The sequence below is a fragment of the Pelodiscus sinensis genome, unplaced genomic scaffold (genome assembly GCF_049634645.1).
Source record: "Pelodiscus sinensis isolate JC-2024 unplaced genomic scaffold, ASM4963464v1 ctg58, whole genome shotgun sequence".
Taxonomy (NCBI): domain Eukaryota; kingdom Metazoa; phylum Chordata; order Testudines; family Trionychidae; genus Pelodiscus; species Pelodiscus sinensis.
Window position 1 is genome coordinate 247,084 of NW_027465922.1, and position 14,125 is coordinate 261,208.

Sequence of the window (14,125 nt, forward strand, 5' to 3'; positions counted from 1 at the left end):
GCCTTCGTCCCCGCCGGGCGCGGAGTGTTTGTACAGCGGCTCCAGATCTCGCGTGTTGCTTCTCCTCTGGGCCCCTTTCTCGCATGTCCAGGTCTGTGGTGGGCCCCGGGCTGCCCCGTTCCTTCACGTCCTTCTCCTGCAAGGCCCGCAGGACCCGCACCCGTGATCCCTTCGCCAGCCCCTCCCCGCACCCCCCCTCACCCTCTGTCTCACACGGAGCAGGACAGGAAGTCCAAAGTCTCCTTTTCCGTACCACATAACAAGGCAGGAGGGGGATTCGCACGCCAGTGAGTGGGATCTGCCAGGGCATCGTGCAGAGCAACCGAAATCCAAACAGTTTAATCCCACTAGAAAGGCCTCCGATGCCCCCGTCATTGCAGAGCGTCTGCACAGCCGGCTGGCGCTGCTCCAAAACCAGCTCTTCACCGCCCAGCCAAACAACTCACCCGTGTCGCTGAGAGTGTCCCCTGCCGACTTCCCAGCGCTCGGCCTCTGCCCTTCCCTAGGTCAGCTAGGACCGTGCCGGCCAGGCCTGGTCCCGCACAGACCCCGGAGCGCACCTCTCTTCTCTCTCCACTCAGAAACCGACCGCTTCTCCCACCCTGGCTCTCCTGCCGTTCCCCAGTTATCACCTTCCCTCTCGTCCCATGGGGGCTCATTTTGCTCAAGAGTCCTTGGTGAGGGACCTTGTCCAAGTCTTTGTGAAAGTCCAAACCCACCAGAGCCCCTGGATCCCCCTGGGCCTCAGGCCGGTTGCCCCAGGAGCTCGGTGAGGCAGGATTTCCCGTTGCAAAAGCCACGTTGACTCCTCCCCAGCTAATTGGATTCATCCACACGTGTGAGCTTTCTGCTCTCTCCTGTGCTTCCCGCCTCGTCCCAGCGCCGGCGAGTGGCTCCTGGCACCGGAAGGGCCGGGGAGCTCTCCAAACAGGGGCGCCGTGCCCCGTCCTCCAGCAGCGAGCTGCAGACGCGATTTCAGTGGCAGGTGACAAACGCCAGTCGGTCGCTCTGCCAAGTCACAGGGACGCTCCCGCAGAGCTCGTGGGAGAGTCCCCTCTGGCCCTGGGGGCTGGTTCCCAAAACCTCCTCTGGGCCCCCGGGGTGCCCAGATCCGTCAGCGACGCAGAGCGGCTCAGGGCTGGGGATCTCCCGGTAGCCCAGCCGTGGGAGCGAGGCAAAGAACTCATCGGTGTCTCCGCAATGGCCGTATCGGCCGGAGGGCTGACCCCCCAGCGGGGAGCGGCCGCTGGTCGTGTGGCCGGCTTCCTGCCTCCTGCCATGGAAGAAAAGGTGTCGTTCCTCGTTCAGTCTTGGGCTAGCGGAGCCTCCCGCTCCCGTTGTGATGCCGGGTGTACTTGGGACTTCACTGGGCGCAGCTCCTGCTCCTTCCGAGTCTCCTCTCTCGGATTCAGTCCACTCGTCGGAGGGTCCCTGTTTGCCTCTCGCTGCCAGGTCCCGCTCTGTGTTGGTTAAGCTGCTGCCTGGGGGGGGCCGGGCCCCCGGCCTGCGCTGGACTCGCCCCTGCTGCTCCCTGGGGGCAGAAATGGGGTAACTGGCTTTGACTCTTCTCCTCCCAGAGAGAGTGTCAGCAGCACGGGCGGGGGACCCATCTCGCCTCCATTCACAACGACGGAGAAAACGACATTCTGGGCACCTATGTGAAGCAGAACAAGAAAAAGCCTGACCCCGTCTGGGTCGGACTCTCGGACTCGAGGAATGTGAGTGCCCGGCGCCCGCTCCGCCTGCGGCCCCTCCCTCCCCTGGCTCTGTTCCCTGCTCAGTGGGGGGCGGTTTGGGGGGGGGTTCCACGAGAGCAGGATCTCAGGTGGGACGGGGTGGAAAGAGGCTGCAGCCGCCTGTGACGTCAGTCCCAGGTCAGTGCCCAACACCCGGCGCAGGGCCCAGCCCGCTCTGACTGACATCCACGGTGACACTCGGCCCAGGCCTGTTGGGCTCCGACGGTTCAGCCCAGGCCGAGAGCCCCCCACCTCCGAGGGGTGATGAGACGTGTAGACGAGGCCTACGGCCCCTTTGTCCTTGCAGAATCGCTTTTGGAAATGGACGGATCAGTCCCCGGCCAAGTTCAACGCCTGGGACAGTGGGCAGCCTGACCCGCCAAGTGCAAACGAGCATTGCGTGGTGCTCCAAGTACCAGGTGAGCTGCCAGCTCCTCCACCTCCCACCCCACCAGGGCCCTGCCCACAGGCCCTCAGACACGGAGCCGGCTGCCCCAGCCGCTGCAAGGGCTGACCCCGGCTCTGTCTCCCCTGCCCCAGGGCAGTTGGGGGGCGGGGGGCGTTGGTCTGACCCAGTGACACTGCTGCTCCCCAGCTCCCCTGGGCCTGTTCACATCTATTCCTGTGACAGGCAGGAGACACATGCACACACACACATGTATGTGCAGACACACACACACCCACATACACACACACACATATATACACACTCGTACAAATATACGGACACATGTGCACACACACGGTCGCACGGGGGACTCTGCTGCGCTGGCCCAGGGTGCTGGCTCTGAGCCCCTCTTGCCCAGGGCACTAGGGGCCGCACAGGCTGCGCTGGGCACACGGGGGCACGCAGGGATTTCGGGGCCAGAGCTCCCTGCCGCGGAGTCGCCCACACGTCGGCGCCGGCTGTTCCCAGGGCCTGGCACCCACAGGGGACCCCCAGCAAACGCTGCCGCCAGGGAGCGGAGCCGGCGGCGCTGGGGGAAGTGCCGGGCTGCTCACGGAGCCGGCAGGGCAGGGAAACGGCCGGACAGCGACGGGGACCAGGCAGAGCTGGGGGTGAGGAGGGGCCCGTTTGCAGAGCGGTGAGAACAGGAGAGGGGCCAGAGTCACAGCGAATCCCCTGCCCCCGCTCATTGGCGCTAGGTCTGTTGGGGGCTCGGGGGTAGGGACGGGGTCTCCCACCAATTCCATTCATCCCTGGGTCACGCCTGGTCCTGCCAGGAGCCTGGTGTAACCTTAACTCTGCCCCTGGTACGTGTGTGTCTTGGCACAGGGTTCAGGGACAGGCTCTGTCCATCAGGCCAGGTGCCGGCAGGTGGGCCCAGCTGGGGCTACCGGGACTGGACGGGGACAGAGTCAAACAGCAGCAGAACCCGCCCCCCAGGGAGCAGGGCGCTGAGAACGGCCCATGCGCCCCATGGAGCTCCCTGCGGCCTGGGGTTTGACTGACTGGGCTGAGTCTGGGCACAGCTGAGGGCGTCCGCTCAGGGCGAATTGCTCAAATCCGGGGCTCCTTACAGCCCCCAGGCTGGTGACCTCTCCACACAGGCCACAAACCAGTCCCACAGAGCGCTTCAGCTGCCTGCCTGAAGCCTCATACACAGGTGGGGGGGTCTTAGCACCCAATCCCACCTACCCCGAACAAGTCCTGTCTGGTTCCAAGAAACCAGCCACAGATCCCTGGTCAATTTACCCTCTGGATCTTACCCACAAATCACGCTGGGCCAATCCTTTAGCATCTAACAACTAAAGGTTTATTACTAAAAGAAAGAAAAGCCTGAGAGTGAGGTTGCTAAAGGATAGTACGTTACATGCATCGAATCTCCCAGTTCTCGACGCAGGCTCTAGCAGAGATGTTACAGCTGCTGGCTTAAAAGTCCTTGGTGAACATCCCACGTCAGGATGGGTCCACAGGTCTTTCTAGATTATTGATCTCTGCAATCCTTCATCTGGGATGAAGAGCTGAGATGAGCACAAAATGCAGGATGCCACATGGCATCTTTATCCCTCCTTCCTGGTCTCTTCTTGGCTGCAGCAGGTCACCTGGCCAGCGGCCTATCCCTGTGTTCCCTGCTGGTAGCTCCCAGGTATCAGCCCCCATTCTTGAGGGGTGTCCTTGCCCTACAGAGGTCTATTGTTCCACTGAGACTTGCTCATTAGCATGTCCATGGGCTGAGCTGCTTCGCCCATTGCTCAACCGCACACGGAGAAACATTCAGTATCCACACAAAGTCCATGCTTCTAACGTCACACACAGGCCTTCCACAATCACACGAATAGCACATGTAGAATCAGTATAAGATAAACTTTCATTTGACACCTCGCATGGCCCCCTTTGTACCACTATTGGGGCAACCCCCCCCCCCAGGTGTGCAGCAGTGATCTGACTGCTCCCCTTAAAATCCAGTAACGTGACCTGGGGTGCTGCTGAGGGGCTGAGCCCACCCCGTCCCAGGGCCACCCTTCCCCTGCTCTCTGACCACCTGGGCAGGAATCCTACTGCAGGCAGTGGGGCAGGGCACGGCCAGCCCCAGAGCAGGGAGAACGGTGCCCGAGGGAGGACCGTGCTCTGCGCACAGCAGGCTGGGAACACTGGCTCCTGGGCAGGGACACATCCGCTTGGCCAGTGGCTTAGCCATAAGCAGCCCCTTTCCTCCCTGTTCTGTGCCCTGGGAAAGGCTCCCAGCCCCTGGGCCCGGCCCCAAGGTCGGGAGGGGTGGGGGCGGGATGGAGCCTGAGCACCCAGAGGGGGCAGCCCCACCCTGCAAAGAGGGGGAGGCTACGTGGGATGGGGAGACCCCTGGCCCGGGTGCTCCTGCTCCTACCCCAGCCCAGCCACAGGGCAGGGGCCAGCAAGAGACCTGCCCCGGGACGGGGGCACTGCTCAGGGATGCTGAGTGGCTTCCCCAGCCTGGCGCCCTCCACGTCCTGCCCGCTGGGGCCTGGCTTCCCCATGGGCAAGTCTGTGTCCCTGTCCAGGAGCCAGTGTGCACAGAGCACGGTCCTCCCTCTGGCACTATTCCCCCTGCTCTGGGGCTGGCGGGAGGGGAAGGGCTGCGTATGGCAGGAATAGCCCAGTGTAACAGACCGGGCCGTGTCTGGGCACAGCTGAGGGTGTCCGCTCAGGGCAAATTTCTCAAATCCGGGGCTCCTTACAGCCCCAGACTGGCGACCTCTCCAAACAGGCCACAAACCAGTCCCACAGAGCGCTCCAGCAGCCTGCCTGAAGCCTCATGAGCAAAACCCCTTCGACGCCCCAGCAAGATCCGTGCCCCAGATGGCCCCGGGCCTCATCCACCGGTGGGGGGTCCTAGCACCCAATCCCACCTACCCCGAACAAGTTCTGTCAGGTTCCAAGAAACCAGCCACAGATCCCTGGTCAATTTGCCCTCTGGACCTTACCCACAAATCACGCTGGGCCAATCCTTTGGCATCTAACATCTAAAGGTTTATTATCACAAGAAAGAAAAGCCTGAGAGTGAGGTTATTAAAGTACAGAACGTTACATGCACCGAATCTCCCAGTCCTCGATGCAGGCTCTAGCAGAGATGTTACAGCTGCTGGTTTAAAAGTTCTTATTGCACATCCTACGATCAGGATGGGTTCTCAGGTCTTCCGGGCTCTTCGATCCCTGCACTGCTGCCTCTGGGATGAAGTGCTGAGCTCAAGACAAAGTGGAGTCCCTCACATGGCCTCTTTATACCTCCTTCCCGGCCTCTTCTTGACTGCAGCCGGTCACCTGGCCCTCAGCCTCTCTCTGGCAGCTCTTAGGTGTCTTCCCTCATGCTTTAGGTGTGTCCTTGGCCCATTGAGTGCCATTGTCCCACAGGGCCTCGCTAATTAGCATGTCCATAGGCCCGGCCCTGCCCAATGCTCAACCACATGCAGGGAAATATTCATCTTTCACAGATTACAGATTCCTACCTACACACACAGACATTATACACTCACATGAATAGCGTACACAGGATCAGCAAACAACAAGCTCCCATTCAATACCCCACATGGCCCCCTTTTATACCATTGTTGGGGCCAGCACCCCCACCTATGGGTGCAGCCATGATCCAGCTGCTTCCCTCCAATTCGGTCACGTGACACCCAGCCTGTCCCTTCTCCCCAGCTCACTGCTGTTTGCCTCTCCAGGATCTCACAAATGGCACGATTATCCCTGCGACCGGAAATTCCCGTTCGTCTGTAAGCAAAAATCCCGTGGGAAGAAGCTCGCCATGTGTGAGGGCACCACAACGCCCGGGCAGTGAATGACCTGTGTCCCTCCGGCGCCCCTGGCTGCAAGGTCCCTGCTGCAGCACATCGCTGTGTGACGCTGCCTCCCTCCAGCCCCGCCCTGCCCCTTCCCTCCCGTCGCCCCCCCGCTCGGCTCCACAACCCCCGCGCCGGGAAATAAACGTCCCCTGAGCATCCAGCTCTGAGCGTGTCCCTCTCTCTCGGGCCTCCCTCTGCCACGGCAGCCCCCTGGGACCCGCCCTGGGGGGAGGGACGGGAATGACCCAGGAACAAGGCCAGGCCCCCAGTAACGCCCTGGGGCACCCGTCCTCCTGCGGCCCGGCGTGTGGCGCCCACCCCCTGAGCCCAGCCTGGGCGCTGCCCCCCATCTTTGGCACTGCCCTGGAGGGGATGTGCCGCCTGCGCCCCCGCACACACTCCCCCGCCGGGCAGGGACACACACCGGAAACGACTGAGCCCGGCTCCTGGCTCCTTGCCCAGCCCTGCCGGAGGCGGTGGTGTGACCCGGGGAACTTCCCTTCCCTTCCCCCAGCCTACGGGGTGTCCTCCCCCCGCAGACCCCTCAGCACGTCCCCTTGTCTGCTGCCCGGCCCAGCCTCCGAGAAGGGGGGTCTCCTGCTGCTGTCTCGTCCCAGCTGCAGCCCCAGGGGTCCCCGGTTGGTGGCCCGAGGCCCTTGGAGTTCGGCTGCAGCCCGGACCGGCCCCGGGGTCCCTCTGCACACAGCAGGTGGCGCCCAACAGCCACCGAAATTGTGCGACTGGCCCCGAGATGCCGCCAGTCCCACAGCGAAGGCCCCAGCAAATCTCCCAGCCCCCAGGCTCCCGCCCCCAGTGCTGCCTGCCCTGCTGGGAAGCTCTCGGCCTGCCCCCCTGGAGGGGAGGAGGGGCCCCCCGCCTGCACCACCCCAGCGAGGTCTCGCCCGCCCTTCCCCATAGCCATGGGGCGGGGGGAGGAACTGCCCAGAGAGCGACGGGACGTGGCGGGGAGGGCACCACAGAGAGCGAAAGGCGGCTCCCAAAGGCCGGTGAGCAGGCGGGATCCGAACCCTCCCGCCCCCCGCGGGATGCCAGGGCCTGTGGCAGGGCTCCGTGCCCAGGCCCCCCTGAGCCGGGTGGAATAGAGCAGGGGTCTGGGGCAGCGCCGGGAGGGCAGATCTGGGCCAGTTCTCTCCCAGCCACTCCCCAGCCACAGGCAAAACACCGGCCCCCTCCTGCTCCCCTGTGCCCGGGCTGGGGATCCCCCTGTGCCCTCAGCCACGTCACCCCCTCCCAGCCACGCCCCAGCCACAGGCAAAACACCAGCCCCCTCCTGCTCCCCTGTGCCTGGGCTGGGGATCCCCCTGCGCCCTCAGCCACGTCACCCCCTCCCAGCCACGCCCCAGCCACAGGCAAAACACCAGCCCCCCCCCCCCCCACCTGCCCTCTGGGCTCCTGCCACGAGACCAACTGGCTGAACCGCGTCCGGGCATCCTGCTCCTCCCCAGCAGACAGGCTCAGGGCCGCTCCCCGTCTGGGCTCCCGCTGTGTCCAGACCCAGCTCTGGGACAACGGCGCCATCCCTGGCCATCCCAGGCTGCGGCCCCTCCCGCGGGCAGACTGGGAAGATCCTCTCCCCCCTCAGGCTGCTGCGGCTGCCACACACGGACAGACCACGGAGGCAGCCGCCTCCTCGTCCCCGCCCCCGGCTGGTCTCACCCCTGGAAATGGAGTCAGCTTCTGTCCCACCGACTCCCTCAGGCTGCCCCGGTCCCACAGGCCCAGCCATGGTCCGAGGGTGATTTACCCCTGGACCTCACCCAAACCAGCTCGCTGGGCCCCTCCTTGCGAGCCAACCGTGAAAGGTTTTACAAATGCAAACGGCTGAGCGTGCGCCTGTTAAAGAAAGCCCATTCCCTGCATCAATCAGTGCCAAGGGCCTGGTGCCGGCTCCTAGCAGAGACGGGACAGGCTGCCGGCTTAGAGGTCCCTGGAGCACGTCCTGGGTCAGGATGGGTCAACGAATCCAGCCAGGGCTCTGTCCTTAGCACAGTGACCTGGACACAGTAGAGGGTTGGGCCAAATGAAATCTGATGAGGTTCAACAAGGACGAGTGCAGAGTCCTGCCCTTGGGACGGAAGAATCCCAAGCATTGGTACAGGCTGGGGACCGACTGGCTAAGCAGCAGTTCAGCAGAAAAGGACCTGGGGGTTACAGTGGATGAGAAGCTGGAGATGAGTCAATAGGGTGCTCTTATAGCCAAGAAGGCTAATGGCATATTAGGTGCATTAGGAGGAGCGTTGCCAGCAGATCCAGAGGTGTCATTATTCCCCTTTATTCGGCTCTGGTGAGGCCACATCTGGAGTGTTGTGTCCAGCTCTGGGCCCCCCACTACAGAAAGGATGCGGACGCAGTGGAGAGGGTCCAGCGGAGGGCGACCAAAATGCTGAGGGGGCTGGAGCACATGACCTACGAGGAGAGGCTGAGGGATTTGGGCTTATTTAGTCTGCAGAAGAGAAGAGTGAGGGGGGATTTGAGAGCAGCCTTCAACTTCCTGAAGGGGGGTTCCAAAGAGGAAGGAGAGAGGCTGTTCTCAGTGGTGACAGATGCAGAACAAGGAGCAATGGGCTCAAGTTGTGGTGGGAGAGGTCCAGGTTGGATAGTAGGAAAAACTCTTTCCCTAGGCGGGTGGGAAGCGCTGGGCTGGGTTCCCTAGAGAGGGGTGGAGTCTCCATCCCTAGAGGTGTTTAAGTCCCGGCTTGACAGAGCCCTGGCTGGGCTGATTGAGTCGGGTTGGTCCTGCTTTGGGCAGGGGGCTGAACTCGGTGGCTCCTGAGGGCTCTTCCAGCCCTGGGTTCTGTGATTCTAAGGTGCTTCTGGAGTCAAGAGCAGGACCGACGACAAAGACGGAGGAGCCCTCAGGATCCTGCTGATTACGCTGCTGTAATACGACAGGTGGTCGGGACACCGCTGAGAAGCTCAAATCAGGGCAAATTGCTTAGAACCTGGGCTACTTCCAGCCCATAGAACCATAGAGCACTAGGACTGGAAGGGACCTCGAGAGGCATCGAGTCCAGTCCCCTGCCCTCATGGCAGGACCAAATACTGTCTAGACCATCCCTGATAGACATTTATCTAACCTGCTCTTCAATATCTCCAGAGACGGGGATTCCACAACCTCCCTGGGCAATTTATTCCAGTGTTTGACCACCCTGAGGGTCTGTCTACACTACCAGCCTAGTTCGAACTAGGGTGGTTAATGTAGGCAACCGAACTTGCAAATGAAGCCCGGGATTTGAATTTCCCGGGCTTCGTTTGCATATTGCCGGGCGCCGCCATTTTTAAATGTCCGCTAGTTCGGACTCCGTGCCCACGGCTACATGCGGCACAGACTAGGTAGTTCGGACTAGGCTTCCTATTCCAAACTACCGTTACTCCTCGTGGAATAGGAAGCCTAATCCGAACTACCTAGTCCGTGCCACGTGTAGCCGCAGGCACGGAGTCCGAACTAGCGGACATTTAAAAATGGCGGCGCCCGGCAACATGCAAATGAAGCCCGGGAAATTCTAATCCTGGGCTTCATTTGCAACTCCGGTTGCCTACATTAACCAACCTAGTTCGAACTAGGCTGGTAGTGTAGATATACCCGGACAGTTAGGAACTTTTTCCTAATGTCCAACCTAAACCTCCCTTGCTGCAGTTTAAGCCCATTGCTTCTTGTTCTATCCTCAGAGGCCAAGATGAACAAGTTTTCTCCCTCCTCCTTATGACACCCTTTTAGATACCTGAAAATGGCTCTCATGTCCCCCCTCAATCTGCTCTTTTCTAAACTAAACAAAACGCAGTTCTTTCAGCCTTCCTCATAGCTCATGTTCTCTAGACCTTTCATCATTCTTGTTGCTCTTCTCTGGACCCTCTCCAATTTCTCCACATCTTTCTTGAAATGTGGTGCCCAGAACTGGACACAATACTCCTACTGAGGCCTAACCAGCGCAGAGCAGAAGAATGACTTCTCGTGTCTTGCTCACAACACTCCTGTTATTGCATCCCAGAATCATGTTTGCTTTTTTTGCAACAGCATCACACTGCTGACTCATATTTAGCTTGTGGTCCACTATAACCCCTAGATCCCTTTTGTGACATATTGGGGGGGAACCTGCTAACTCTCTGGCTGCTGTCTGTAGCACCATGGAGCAGACAAGCGATGAGTCACTATGCAAAGAGGGTATCCCAACTGGTTTGGCCAGCTGACCCCCATGGAGAGGAACAAAGGAAGGTGGATGCTGCCCTGGCTGGGGGCAGGGCTGGAGGAGAGGGAGTTAGTTCCTGGCTGGAAAGGAGGGAAGAAGGAACTGGGGAGGGGGCTGGGATCCCCCCCATCTCAAAGGGGGCACTGAGGCCTCTTAGCCCCAGCTCCTGTAACCAGATTACATCTGTGCTGTATCCTGGAGGAGCAATAAACCACCCTCAATTCTACTGCCTGGTGGAGTCTGTTCGTGCCCTTTCGGGGTGCAGGAGACGGGGAACCCCCAACGCGCCGTCACACTGGTGTCAGGGGTGGGATGCACTGCACCCCATGGATGGAGCTTCCAGCGGCGAGCGACAAGGTGCAGTAGAAGCAAGAGCCCTGGAGCCAGGCGTGCTGGAGACAGAGCGAAGTGGTTCCTGGGAATCGTGGGGCGCTGCAGCACTAGACTGGTGAGTCTGCACCGAGGGGCCCAGCGGGCAGATGGCCTACGCCCGACTCTTGAAGGCAGAGCTGGTGGGGCTGTGCAGAGAGAGGGGCTTGCCTGTGCGGAAAGCAACCAAGGCCCAGCTGATTGCCCAGCTGGAAGAGAATGACCAGCCACAGGGCCAGGATCTTGTCCCTAGGGGAAGCAGCCAGACCCCCCCTGAAAGTGTGTCAGGCTCAGAGAGGGGGAGGAGCGCTGGAACCCACCGGAGAGATGAGACAGCTTCCCCCAGGAGGCCTGCAAGCTGTAGCCCATCTAGGGCAGGAGCCAGCCCAGCGGAGCTGCGGCGGCTGGAGATCCAGCTGCGGATCAAGGAATTGGAAGCAGAGGACCGAGAGAGGGACCGCCAGGACCGAGAGAAGGAGCGCCAAGATCGAGAAAGGGATCGCCAAGATCGAGAGAGGCAGCCACAGCATGAGTTGGCCATGGCAGAGCGGAGAACCGGCGGGGCACCGGCTGTGCCAAGTGCGGATGGGTCCCAGGGTCCCGGGACTGCCAGACGCTTGGAGAGGCTCGTGGTGGCCCAATTGAAGGACATGGGCGACATAGACGGGTTCCTCAGCTCCTTTGAGAGGGCCTGTGGACTGCAACGGGTCCCCCCAGCTGACTGGCTGCAGGAGCTCATCCCCGCACTGAACCAGGAGGCGGCCGGAGTGCTCAGTCAGCTGGAGGGCCTACAGCCAGGGGATTACAACCGAGTCATGGAGGCCCTGCTGCACAAGTCCAGGCTGACCCCCAAGATGTACAGGAAGAAGTTCCGGGGGGTACAGAAAGGGCCACGGGAGACCTATGTGGATCTGGCCTCCCGCCTGTCGCAATACGGCCGCAAGTGGGTGTCTGGAGTCGGAGCCCAGACCGCAGAGGAGCTGCTCACGTTGGTCCTGATGGAGTAGTTCTATGAAGCATGCCCACCCAAACTGAGGCTGTGGCTCAAGGACCGGAGACCAGAGACCCCCCAGGAGGCCGGGAGACTGGTGGATGAGTTCACGGAGAGCCGGTCCGGGTGTGAACGGGAGTCCCGGAGAGAAAGGGAACCGCGCAGAGACCGGATCTCGGCTGAGCGACGGAGGGAGTCAACTACGAGGCGAGCCCAAGGAACAGGTCGTCTGTGCCCCAGAGAACCAGCCAGGGCCTGGACAGAGACAGCCCAAAGCCTAACTTGCCATCGCTGCGGGCAAAAAGGCCACAAGAGGGCTCAGTGCACCAGGTCCCAGGACCGGGGACTTTCCAGGGTTAACTGGCTGGGGCGGGAGGAAGGGCAGGCTGCCCCAGAGGCAGGGGCTGGCAGGCAAACCTCAGTTCAGAGAGAGGGGAAGGATGCTCAGTGCACCTCCCCTGGGAGGTCTGATTCTCAGGAGGCGGATTTCTCCGTGTACCGGGTGGGGGCAGGACGGCCCCTGCGGAGCGAGTGCCTCATACCCCTGGAGGTGGATGGTAGGAAGGTGACGGGTTTCTGGGACACGGGGGCGGAGGTGACTCTGGCCCGATCCGATATAGTGGCCCCAGAGCGGATACTACCCCACACCCAGCTGACCCTGAAGGGCATAGACGGGTCCCCGTTTAAGGTGCCTGTAGCCAGGGTGCATCTGAAATGGGGGGCCAAGGAGGGCCTCAAGGAAGTGGGGGTGCACCCGCACTTGCCCACCGAGGTGCTGATGGGGAATGACCTAGAGGAGTGGCCCCATGAATCCCAGCGGGCTCTAGTCACCGCCCGGAGCCCGAGCCACCGGGGGGCTGACAACGTGGGTCCAGGGAAGGACTCCTGGCAGAGTCCTCAGGGTCCCATCCCAGTGGACACGGGGTCCAGCCAGGCTGGGACTCTGGACCTAGGCAAAGGTGGGGGACAGGTCCCGATCCCTGCCTCAGCGGCTGAATTCCAGGCTGAGGTGCAGGCAGACCCCTCCTTGCAGAGGCTGAGGGACCAGGCTGGCCTCTGTGCAGCTCAGCCCCGGGGGAGAGGTGGCCAGGAGAGATTCCTGTGGGAGTGGGGATTCCTGTTCCGGGAATGGCTTCCCCCCAGGAAGGTGAAGGCATGGGGGGGGTCCAGTGGCAGCTGGTCGTCCCCCGAAAGCATCGTCTCAAGCTGCTGTATTTGGCTCACGACGTCCCCGCTGGGGGCCACCGGGGGATCCGGAGCACCCGGCTGAGGCTGCTCCAGCACTTCTATTGGCCGGGAATCTTTACAGCCGTGCGGCGGTACTGCCGGTCCTGTGACTCCTGCCAGAGGTGCGGGAAGGCCCAAGACAGGAGGAAAAGCCAGAAAAGAGCGTCTACACTGGCCCCGATCCGCCGGAAAAAAGCCCTTTTCCGGAGGATCTCTTATTCCTACTTTGAAGTTTCCCAGCCTCTTTGTTTCCCAGACTCCTTGCACTCGTGTGGACACTTTAGATAAGCAGCCGATTGCTCAGCCTTCTCCATTCGGATCAGGGTCCTCCCCTTTGCTCCTTCCTCCTCGTGTTTCTTCCCGGTATCTCACGTCCCCACCTACCTCGGGGCTTAGGTCGCTGTCCCTAATGAACCTAGTTCAAAGCCTCACTCGGCTTGCAAGCCTGCCCGCGAGATGCTCCTCCCTTCCTTCACTAGGGAGATCCCATCTCTCCCTGCAGGCCTTGTGCCCGGACCAGCGTCCCATGGCGGCAGAATCCACATGGCGGCCCTGGGCAACCGCGCCTTTACTTCCCCATCCCACGAGCCTTTTCCTTCGGCGGGGAGGATGGGCGAGATGCTGACGGTACGAATGCCGACCCAGTCGGGGGGACCGGATCTGCGTGGAGCCGGCGTAGCAGGAAGGGAGGGGCGGGCCTGGTGTCCCTCGGCTGTCATGTCTCTGGTGTAACCCAGATGTTGCTACATCCCAGGCACTAGCTCCCTGGGTCAGCGGGGACCCAGCCTCCTCTAGCCCCTGAGCATCAGTTGTGTAGGGACGCTCTCTCTTCTCCAGCAGGGGCCAACACCACGAGAGCAGAGGCTCTGGGACGGGTGTGGGGGGGGGCACAAGAGACCCCATGGGGTGATTCCTGGGAGGCTGACAAGGCCTCTGCCACTCGCCTCCTTGCTCTCTGGGGCTTCTCACTGCTCAGTCCTGCTGGATCAGCTCCCTGGTCTCCCCCAGCCCAGGCCCAGAGCTGAGATCACCCCCCCCCCCCCCAGCAATACAGACACCGAGTCTCATCAGGTCTGAGGAAAATGCAGTTTAGGACCCAGCTTCCTGGGATCCCACCCCCCAAACGGGATCAGAACCCCACATGATTATTCGGCCAGCCCCCTTTAGAAACGAAGGGGGAATGTGAACATTGCTCCCCCCCCCCGGCAACAATAATTTCCACTGGGTTTGGCAGCAAATGAAAGTGCTGTAGGAAGTGCAAGCAGGGGGTTCAGTGGCTGTAAGTGAGAACAGGCAGAGCACAGGGGATGACAGGCTCAGAATAACAG

The 14,125-nt window shown here is 61.4% G+C and overlaps 1 protein-coding gene across 1 annotated transcript in view; it reads left to right on the top strand.

Moving 5' to 3' along the window:
* The window catches only part of LOC102459906 (C-type lectin-like), a 48,043-nt gene extending 41,881 nt beyond the window's left edge, over positions 1–6,162 (top strand). Inside the window, exons 5-7 of the mRNA XM_075916739.1 lie at positions 1,578–1,718; positions 2,044–2,155; positions 5,883–6,162. Of these exons, the coding sequence (XP_075772854.1) occupies positions 1,578–1,718; positions 2,044–2,155; positions 5,883–5,998 (369 nt within the window). The 3' untranslated portion in view covers positions 5,999–6,162. The remainder of the gene's footprint in view (positions 1–1,577; positions 1,719–2,043; positions 2,156–5,882) is intronic.
* The last annotated feature ends 7,963 nt before the right edge of the window (positions 6,163–14,125 follow it).